Below are 11,496 nucleotides of genomic sequence, written 5' to 3' on the forward strand. Positions count from 1 at the left end.
CGACAGGAAATTTTGGATAAAAATCGGGAGGGGGCCTTGGAGACCCCACTCGTATAATGTGGCATGGATATGATGTCGCCACGTTGTTTCATACGCTTTTCATAAATAAAAAAAGACGGCAACCACGTGTTGGGGTCTGGGAAAGACTGTTCGGATGGCAGACTCGAGGGACACAAGATTATCAGTGGTAGAGTGACCATGGAGGAAGCCACCCTGATATGGAGCCAGTAGGTCACATGAACTCCAGGACCCAACCCAACCACTGAAACACCATACGTTTCAGCAGCTTACTAAGAACGTTGGTGAGGCTGATGGGCTGAGAATTATCCACATCAAGTGGATTTTTACTGGGTTTGAGCACCAGAATAATCATGCTCTCCTGCCACAGCGACGGAAAGATGCCATAGCACCAGATCTGGTTGAAGATGATGAGGTGGTGTCACTTGTAGTCAAATAAGTGATGTTTAATCATCTGGCTGTGGTTCTGGTCTGGCCCAGGAGCAGTATCAGGGCAATGTGCGAGGGCACTGAGGAGCTCTCACTCTGTAAATGAGGCATTATAGGATTCATTGTGACGTGTAACGAACGAGAGGACTCTCCCTTTCAGCCACCATTTGACAGTGCGAAAGGCTGGGGGGTAATTCTCCAGTGCAGAGGCTTGAGCATAGTGCTCAGCAATCGCGATTGCGCCGGTAGATAACATGCCATTTATGTTAACACCGTGAACAGCTGTTGGGGTCTGGTACCCAAAAACACGATGATCCTTGCCCAGATTTGGGAAGGTGACATATGGCACCCAATGGTCAAGACGTAGTTGTAGTCACCTGCTCGATCATCACATCGATGTTCCCGTGTGGGGGAAGATTCAACGGTGACAGCAGTGGTGAAAGTTTCCCAGTCCGCCTTGTTTAAACCCCATCTGTATAGGCATCTGTATGCTTGACGCCAGGGCAGTGACAGGAAGATGGGGAAGTGGTCACTACCAAACAGGTTGTCATAACCTCTCCAGGGGATAGATGGGAGAAGTCTTGGGCTGCAAATTCACAAATCAATGGCCAAGTAACTACCATGAGCCACACTGAAATGTGTGGTGTCCCCAGTATTTAAGAAGCAGAGGTTGAACTGATACAGTAAAGTTTCGACATCTCCGCCTCGGCCAGTAAGGACGGTGCCACCCTACAAGGGGCTATAGGTGTTAAAATCTCCCAAAAGTAGGAAAGATTTAGGGAGTTGACCAATCAATGCAGCTAATACATTCGGTGGTACAGCACCATCTTGAGGAAGATATACACTGGAGACAGTTATTTCCTGCGCCGTCCTTATTCTGACAGCCACAGCTTCAAGAGGGATTTGAAGGGGCACAGTTTCACTACAGATTGAGTTTAGGACATAAACACAAACTCCACCTGACACTCGATTATAGTCGCTACGGTTCCCGTAATATCCCTTATAGCCGTGGAGGGCAAGGGTCCACATTGCCGGGAACCCGGTTTCCTGGAGGGCAATGCAGAAAGCAGGTGTAAAGCTTAATAGTCGGCATAGCTCAGCCAGGGGGTGGAAAAAACTGCCGCAATTCCACTGGAAGATGACGTCATTGTGAGACTGGGAGGCATGGAACATTCAATGAGGCAGTTTACGTCTCAAGGTCACCTGCTGCCACTGACTTATTGCCTGAGCAGTCTATAGCCAATGTGTCTGAGGGTCCAGTGAAATCCAGGCCCTCAGAAGATTCCAGAATCTCCACCTCATCCTCAGACGCAGAGCTTGTAGGTAACGTTGGTGTGGGCACCACCACAATTCCCTTGGTCTTGGGGATCTTCTTTTTGGATTTCTCTCGCTGCTCCTTGGGTTTCCCTGGCTGGGAGTACTTCAGTAATTCAGTCTCCAGGACTGAGGATGAGCGTACACCCCTACGACCACCTGCTTTTGGACTCTTCAGCCATTGATGGGTGTCATCTTTCCCACTAGCACATGGAGTGACCCAAGGGACCACTCCCTAGTGAGAGGAGCCGAAGAAGACTTATACTTCTCCGGCACGGAAGTGGGGGACTGGTATCCTCAATTGGGGGGGGGGGGGGGGGGGGTGCTCATGAAGTAGGTAGTGCAGGAGCAACAGAGAGGGAAGTGCCCCCCCCACCATCAAGGGGGCACGTGTGGTCTTCCGGCTCTGAGAGGTAACTGTGGTTGGCGGAGCGGACGGGGCTAGAACTGTTGTAGGGGCGGCATAAGACGATTTCATATGTACTGGATGAAGGCGTTCAAATTTTCTCTTAGCCTCAGTGTAGGTCAGTCAGTCCAGGGTCTTGTACTCCATGATTTTCCTTTCTTTCTGGAGAATCCTGCAGTCATGCGAGCAAGGTGAATGGTGCTCTCCGCAGTTGACACTGATGGGAGTCAGGGCACATGGAGTATTGGGATATGATGGGCATCCGCAATCTCGACATGTAATGCTGGAAGTACAGTGGAAAGACATATGGCCGAACTTCCAGCATTTAAAGAATCGCATTGGGGGAGGGATATAGAGATTTACATCACAGTGGTAGACCATCACCTTGACCTTCTCGGGTAATGTATCATCCTCGAATGAAAAGATGAAGCCACCGGTAGCAACCTGATTATCCCCCGGAGCCTGGTGGACACGCCGAATGAAATGAACACCTCGCCTTCCTAAATTAGTGCGCAGCTCATCGTCAGACTGCAAAAGAAGGTCTCTGTGAAATATGATACCCTGGACCATATTTAAGCTCTTATGGAGTGTGATGGTTACAGAAACGTCCCCCAGCTTGTAACAAGCGAGTAATGCCCGTGACTGGGCAGAGGATGCTGTTTTGATCAAGACTGACTCAGATCTCATTTTGGACAATCCCTCCACCTCCCCAAACTTGTCCTTGAAATGCTCAACAAAACAGGCTTCATCATCATGGAAGATTCCCCATCAGCTCTTGAATATACATGGTACCGGAGCGAATAAGAGCCGCTGCCATCCTTAGCCTGACATTCCTCCCATGGTGTGGCCAGGAAGAGGAACGATTTGGGGTCGTACTTATGTGTGTTGAATTGAGCCTGCGAGCGCTTAGAGGCTGCTAGTGTTTGACAACCAGCAAGAGATGATGTACTACACTTCATCAAGTGTCATCCACCCTGATGCCACCTACTCCGACCAGGGGTCCTCCCCATGGGCACCACCCAGCCGCAGCAAAGGCCACCTGGCAGGATGGCCATTGCCAGGAGTCCCAATGCCCAGGGTGATGGGCATCTACTCCTCGGCATAACGTGGGGAGTTAATGGAGCAGGCATCAGCATAGTGATCCCTGTGTGGTCAGGGGGCTACAAACAGCAAGGTACATGGCGGCCTCGCCACAATGGACTGGCTACCGTGCTGGATATCAGAAGCAACCCAGCAAACAAGTCCTCTGTTATCGTCAGCAGAGAAAACGATACTGCACAGTTGATGGAAAAATACGCACCCAGGAGGGTGACCTCATCCAACAGTTGGAGAATGAGCAGAAGTGCAGATCCACATCGATGATGGGCACAATAGGTATCAGCGCATGATGGACATGATGCACCATGTAAGGTGCGCTTCCCCTGTTGGCTCACTCTTCGAGAAAAATTTTGAAAAACGGAGGTTAAACCCTACAGGGGACCATCACATAAAGGCTGAAATGTGTGAGACTCCTTTTAGTTGCCTCTTATGACAGGCAGGAATACATAGGGTCTATTCTGGCCTGCAAAGCGGGGGGGGGGGGGGGGTAAAGGTAATGAGGTACCCCATTAGTGGGTGCCATTTATGGCGTTGGAGAGACTGTCTATGATCTCTGATGGCCACCAAGGTACTGTCTTCTATTAGAGTGGGCCCGAGGAAAAGGGGATCGCTAAATCAGCTGCTGGGAGAATGGCTGTAGTTGTATTCCGAACTGCCTCATCGATATAGCCATGTGGCCTGGAGCCAATGGCAACAGCGGAGGCAAAAGCATCCCAGTCAGCACTGTTGAGAGTCCATCTGGGCGGGTGTCCAGGGGAGTGACACTGAGGAAGGCACAGGAAGATCACAAAGTGAACACTACCACACAGGTCATCGTGGACTCTCCAGTGAATGGATGGGAGAAGATAATGGCTGCAAATGGAAAGATCAATGGCTGAGAAAGTTTCGTGCACCATAGTGAACTGCGTGTGGGTATCTGTATTCAAGACGCAAAAGTCAAGTTGTGTCAGTAAGGTTTCAAGGTCTTGCCCCAGACAGTGATCACAGTTCCAACCCACACAGGGTTATGGGTGTTGAAATCACCCAAGATTAAGAAAGGTGGGGGAGTTGAAAAAACAATGTAAACAATTTGTTCTGAGAGACTTCATCATTGGGAGGGAGGTAAACACTGCAGATGGTAATATCCTGAAATGTCCTTACCCAAATAGCCACAGCCTCCAAAATGTGTATTAAGCAGCACAAGTTTGCTGTATAGAATATTCAGAACATGTGTGCGAAGTCCTCCCAACACCCTGCCATAGGCTGCACAAGTCTTATAACATCCCCAGTACCCACAAAGGGTGGGGTCCACATTGCTGGAAACCGTCTCCTGAAGGGTAACGCAGAAGGCAGCAGAAGTGTTTAATAGATGTCGTAGTTCAGCCAGTTGGTGGAAAAAATTGCTACAATTCCACTGGAGAATAATGTCGTCAATGTACTGTGAGGCTATGAAGGGATCAAGCCGACAGGTTATACCCACTAGGGTTCCCTGCTGCTACTGGTTGAGAGGTTATGGGTTCCGTTGTGTGGTGCAAACCGAGGCCTCAGAGGCAATCTGTTTATCTCCGCCTCAGCCATAGGAGTGGAAACAGGTGGGATCTGATTGTGGGGGCCACTGGAATGCCCTTCTTGGAGGGCTTTTGCTTGTCTTTTCTCTTCTTAGAGAATTTCAATGATGGCAAGGGCTTCTCTGAATCAGTTTCAGGTAAAGATGACGATTGCGAAGCCCTGTGACCAGCAGCCTGTGGCTCCTACAGCCACCAGCTGGTGTCTGGTTGTAGACTGATGGAAATTTTGGAAAGTGTCCTGAGGAACGACAAGAGAAGCTGGAGAAGGTGATTCGCCTCTGACTGGGAGTTGGGGACCAATCTCCTTTGTGGATGGGAACCCATTGATCCCAAATTAGGTGGGAGGGAAGCAGCAAGATGGGAGCCCCCAAATATCGGGGGGGGGGGGGGGGGGGGGGGGGGGTTGAGCGGCCCAGATGGGCCACTGTAGGGGTTGTAACAGGTGGGAGTACTGTCGCCAAAGGAGCAATGCCTTCATAGCTGTAGCATATTACATTGTTGTACGTGCTGGGTGCAACCATTTGTATTTCTTCTTCACCTCTTGGTGAGTGAGTTTATCCAGAGTCTTGTATCATCTTCTCTCTCTGGTAAATAGTGCAATCTGGTGAGCAGGGAGAATGGAGCTTTCCACAAATGACACAGATGCTTGGGGGGGTGGGGGGGGGGTGGGGGGGCAAGGAGCATTTGCACACAGCACTCATCCACAGTTTCTAGAGATGGGGCTAGCACTGCAACACAAAGACGTGCCAAATTTCAAACACTTGAAGCATTGCATATGGGACGAACATGCAATTTCAAATCCCATTGGTATACGATCACGTTGACCTTTTCAGGCAATGAATTGCCCTCAAAGGCCAAGATGAAGGTATCAGTAATGACCGTGTTGTCCTTTGGCCCCTTATGTACATGGCAGACAAAGTGTACACCCCGCTGCTACAAGTCAGCACGTAGGTCATCTTCAGATTTTAAGAACCGGTCTCAGTGGAGAATGATGCCCTGAACCGTATTAAGACTGTTATGGGAAGTGATAGTCACTGGTACGTCACCCAGCTTGTTACAAGCGAACAGTGCCTGTGACTAAGCAGGGGACACTGTTTTGACTAAAATTGATCCACTCTTTATTTTAGAGATGTCTGCAACTTCCCCAAAATTGTGCTCCATAGTTTCTACAAAGAAAGAAGGCTTTGCATTCAAGAAGGAATCCCCATCAGTCTTTGTACAAACTAAGTATTGTGGGGAGTATTTTTCTGCGTGCCACTAAGCCCTACGTTTCTCCCACAGTGTAACCAGGGAAGGGAACATTTTAGAGTCATTTCGCTATGCATTACAAGAGGACTGTCCTTTCACAGAGGCTACTGGGGCCAGATGGCCAACAGCGGGAGATTACTTCATCTGCTTCATTTGTGCCTCATCTGCCAAGGTGCCAGTAATCTGTTGGTCAGAGTCCCCCATGCCCGAGTCACAATGGGCACAAACTCTTTGGCATAAATGGGGAGCTTTCAGCTTTGGCACCAACAGTATAATCACTACATGTGGTCGGGGGGGGGGGGGGGGGGGGGGGGTGTTCTAGCACTGTGCAGGTACTTGACACCCCCCGCCCCCCCCCCCCCCAAATGTGATGGTTATCGTGCTGGGTTTTGCATATACTGCCTTAATAAACGGAAGGGTGCGAAGACGGAAAGACACAAAGATGGAGCATACACCACACTTGGTTACTTTCCCTGCATGATCTGCACTTCAGGAGAATTTTGAAAATTGGTTGCAGGTCTAGCTCAACGATGAGAACCATGTGTTTATTGAATGAAAAGTTGTAGAAAACACCAGGAGTGGAAACGCGAGTCCCAGTCATGAACCAGGTCCACATAATGTCTGCATCAAGAAAACCATCCAATGGAGATGCAGAAGGTGAAAGGAATAGTGGAAGTATAAACTTGCAGCACAGAAAGGAAGTAATGCTGCTAATGTTGGAGGTCTGTGGTACCCAAGTGCATATACACAAAAGAGTTGGGAGCCCCCTGAGAGGTAACTTCAGATGTACTATAGGGAACTGTGTTGAGTCCCTTGCTGTTCACGTTGTATATTAATGCCCTTCCAGAAAATATTAATAACAACCTCAGACACTTCACAGATAATTCAGTTATCTACAATGAAGTACAGTCTGAAAGAAGCTGCACAATATTTAGTCAGATCTTGGTGAGATTTCAAAGTGGTGCACAGATTGGCAACTTGCTTTAAATGTTCAGAAATGTAAAACTGCACATTTCAAAAAATGAAAGAAAGTAGTATCCTATGACTACAGTATGAATGAGTAGCATCAACCGAAAAATGTGATTTCATCCATCTGCTTTTTCCCTTGACTTAGCTGTGTTGTGTGGTGTGGTATGATGTGAAGTCATGGTGTTTTTGAATCGTGTCATATTAGTAGATGGCATGTTGTAGCATTTGATGGTGCTCTCTTGTGCTAGGTGTTGGGCTGAGTGTGTCAAGTTGTTATTGAAAGAGTTTGTGGCAGTTACTTGTGAATTGCTTTGATTTTGTGGATAGTGGCTGATGGATTCATGTTTGTTTGGAATTATTAGTGCTACGAGTTTCTTATGGTCATGGATTCAATATTATTTTTCATTTTTTTGTCAGTCCTGGATAGCAGCTTTGGTTCATAAGTATCTGTCTGAGGTTTTATTCTTTGTTATTGTAATATGTATAGCATGTGAATTTATAGTTGTTTGTGTACATCAAAATTCATGATGATGCAAGTTTTCAGGAATTTCTGGGTTTTTCTTGTTAAGTGTTTGGTAACTGTGTTGATTTATAAATGTTAGTATTGTTGATCTGGTTAGTGAGTTTTGGTTTGTTATACTGTAGACTTGGTTTCAGATAGATAGGGTAAGAGAATGTTTGGATAATAGACGTGTCAATTTGAGTATCGGTTTTTGGTACTGTGAACTCAGTTTCAGCTGCCAAATAGGTCAAGTGAAATTTGGGGTATCTTGTTCTGGAGTTGTGCTTTGGTTAGTGGTACTGAGGGCTTCGTAGAGGCTGTATAGGTCAACTGAAAATTGTAATACTGGGTTTTTTACTTTTAGGAAGGACTGCAAAGAAATTACCGAGTTCTCAGTTCAGTAAGTTGTACAAAATACTAACGATAATTCTTTAAAGAAGAACGAAAACCTGGTAGAAGCTGATCTTGGGGAATAACAACTGGGATTCTGGAGAAATATAGGAACACGCAAGCTAATAAAGAGCCTACGACTTATCTTAGAAGATAAGTTGAGGATGTGCAAACCTAAATTTATAGCATTTGTAGAATTAAATAAAGCTTTTTGCAATGTGGACTGGAATACACTCCTTAAATTCCTGAAGGTATTGGGGGTACAATACGGAGAGCAAAAGATTATTTATAGCTTGTACAGAAACCAGATGGCAGGTATGAGTCATGTGGCATGAAAGGGAAGCAGTGGTTGAGTAGGTAGTGCGACAGGCTTATAGTCTATCTTTGATGTCTTTCAATCTGTACACTGAGCAAGCAATAACAGAAAGCAAAGAAAAATTTGGAGTAGGAATTAAGGTTCAGGGAGAAGAAATAAAAACTCTGCTGACATTATAATGCTGTCAGAGTTAGCAAAAGACTTGAAAGAGCGGTTGAGCAGAATGGACAGTGTCTTGTAAAGAGGATATAAAATGATTGTCAACAAAAGTAAAACAAGGATAATGGAATGAAATCAAGTTAAGTCAGGTGATGCTGAGGGAATTAGTCAAGGAAACAAGGCACTTAAAGTAGTACATGAGTTTTGCTATTTGGGCAGTAAAAGGGAGTCTTTTCTGAAGGTATTTGTCTGGTGCATAACCATGTATGGAAGGGAAACATGAATGGTAAACAGTTTAGACAGAAAGACAATAGAACTCTTCAAAATGTGGTGCTACAGAAGAATGCTGAAGATTAGATGGGTAGATCACATAACTAATGATGAGGTATCAAACAGAACTGGAGGGAAAAGAAATTTGTGACATAAACTGAGTAGAAGAAGGGATCAGTCAATAGGACACAATCTGAGACATCTTCTTCTTCATGTGCCGTCTCCTCTAAGAAGGTTGGCTGTCATCATGGCAATTTCTGATCTTGATTTGGCTGATCTAAGGAGTTCTGATGTTGAACAGTTGTACCAATTTTTTAAATTGTCAATCCAGGATGTCCGTCTTCTACCCCTCGTTCTCTTCCCACAAATTTTCCCTTCTAGTATTATTTGCAATATTTTGTAATTTACTCCCCTAATAACATGGCCTAAATATTGTAGCTTCCTTACTTTAATAGTTTTAATTAATTCTTTTTCCTTTCCCATTCTTCTTAGGACATCTTGATTAGTAATCCTCGACACCCAACTAATTCTAAGTATTCTTCTATATGCCCACATTTCAAAAGCTTCTAAACTGTTCATGTCCTTCTTTTTCAATGTCCACGCTTCCATTCCGTATAATAATTTTGAGAATACATAGCATCTTAGCAACCTCATTTTTGTGTTTAAACAAATGTCTCTCGAACAGAATGCATTTTTCATCTTATTAAAGATACTTCTGGCCTGTCCTATTCTCGATTTAATTTCTTCTGAGCTTTCAATCTCCTCATTTACAATTGTTCCGAGATATTTAAATTTACGTACTTGATCGACTCTTTCCCTATTGATTGTAAGATTTTCTTGTTGGTGTGTTTTAGATATCACCATGAACTTAGTCTTGCTTACGTTAAGAGTCAAGCCAAATTCTTCACTTTTTTCTGCGACTTTGTCAAGAAGTAATTGTAGATCTTTGAGGTTTCCAGCTAGTAGTGCAGTGTCATCAGCAAACCTAACATTGTTAATGTTTAGCCCACTCACTTTAATGCCAGCTATTTCATCTGATAGAGCTGCCTGGATTATGTCTTCTGAATACATATTAAACAATAAGAGACATCAAGGGATCACAAATTTAGTATTGGAGGGATGTGTGGAGAGAAAGTCATAGAGGGAGACCAAGAGATGAATACTGTAAGCAGATTCAGAAAGATGCAGATTGCAGTAGTTATTCTGAGATGAAGAGGGTTGCACAGGATACAATAGCATGGAGAGCTGCATCAAATCAGTCTTCAAACTGAAGATGATGACACAATGACAACAGAAACAACAACAGTGGTGTCGAGGTCTTCATCTGACATATATGTGAAGCAAGATTTGCGATACCAATGATGTTACTTTTTTTGGTTGTGTTACATTTTGAGCTTGATTGTTGGGTTAGTATTTATTTTAGAATGGTGTCATTCTAATTGTCGTTTATTTTGTTTGTCCACAACCAAAACCCGCTCCTTCCCAGGTTGCCCCTTTAGTTGCTGGAGTTTTATTCTGCGAGTGTAACGAGTGACATCATAGTCACCATACTGCATACGCTTGAAATACAGACCTATCTGATAACGTCACATAACAAAGCAAGTGGTGGAACAAGAATGGCAACTTTCGGTTTTTGAATCGGTAAACTCAGAAATACTTGGGTGTAGCACTTTGTACAGTTACGAAATGGAAGGATGACATAAGCTCAGTCGTGGGAAAAGCTGGTACCACATTTCGGTTTACTGGGAGAATATTAAGGAAATGCAATCAGTTAACAAAGGAGATTGTACAAATCACTCATGCTACTCGTCCTATAATATTGATCGAGTTTTGAGATACCTACTAAATTGGACTATAACAGGGGATACTGAACATATACAGAAATGGGCAGCACGAAAGCTTATAGACTTATCTGACCCGTGGGAGAGTGTCACAGCAATGTTGAAAGAACACACTTGCGAGCAACCTATACCGCGTGAGCCTACTTACAAAGTTTCAAGATCCGGCTTCAAATGATGACTCTAGGAATATATTACAACCACCTACATATAACTTCTGTAGGAATCGTGTGTGAAAGCTTACATTAATTACAACAAGCGCAGAGGCATTTAATCATTCTTCTGGGCTCCAAACGTGAACGGAACGGGAAAAAGCCTCGTAACTGGTAAGATGGGACGTATCTCTGCCACGCACTTCACGGCGGTTTGCATTGTCTAGATGTAGATGCATAAAACAAAGTCTTGGAGCGAATGAAGCAAGCAAATTTCTTGCGTTTAAGGTTTACGTTACCAGTAAACACTACGCAACTGTCAACAAGCTGGGGCAGGTACAGCCTCCACAAAACTTTTATTAACGAGTACATCGTTATAGCTTATATACATGGGACTGGAGAGATACACTGCACTCTGTTAACTGAGTTCTTTACTGTCGTTCTGTAACCTTTCAATGCCAAAATCAACGCTGAATGTCAATTCACACCATTACCTTCACTCCAACAGCGACTTTTAAATTGCACACACATATAAACATTTTACTGTGCAGTTATTGCTCACCCATCTTTCTGACCATCATCTGTAATTTCAGGATTCCCATCTTCAAATTCTATTGAAGCCATGCTCCAACACAAACTCAATCCACCGAACTCACTGACACAAACATCCAAACACACTTGTTGACTGTATCGACCGAACAGGAATCGAGTGCGTTTCCGGAGTAAATTGTAATATAACGAAACTATGGGAAAAACTGACACATGAATGGGTGTAATATATTTGACTAAATGTTTATTACCAATATATAGAAATAAGTAAAATTTCTATCATTAGTTACA

The 11,496-nt window shown here is 44.6% G+C and overlaps 1 protein-coding gene across 1 annotated transcript in view; it reads right to left on the bottom strand.

Moving 5' to 3' along the window:
* LOC124616049 (N-alpha-acetyltransferase 35, NatC auxiliary subunit) overlaps positions 1 to 11,325 on the bottom strand; it is a 148,977-nt gene extending 137,652 nt beyond the window's left edge. Inside the window, exon 1 of the mRNA XM_047144282.1 lies at positions 11,219 to 11,325. Coding sequence (XP_047000238.1) covers positions 11,219 to 11,280 — 62 coding nt within the window. The 5' untranslated portion in view covers positions 11,281 to 11,325. The remainder of the gene's footprint in view (positions 1 to 11,218) is intronic.
* Between the last annotated feature and the right edge of the window lie 171 nt (positions 11,326 to 11,496).

This window comes from Schistocerca americana, chromosome 5 (assembly GCF_021461395.2).
Source record: "Schistocerca americana isolate TAMUIC-IGC-003095 chromosome 5, iqSchAmer2.1, whole genome shotgun sequence".
Classification (NCBI taxonomy): domain Eukaryota; kingdom Metazoa; phylum Arthropoda; class Insecta; order Orthoptera; family Acrididae; genus Schistocerca; species Schistocerca americana.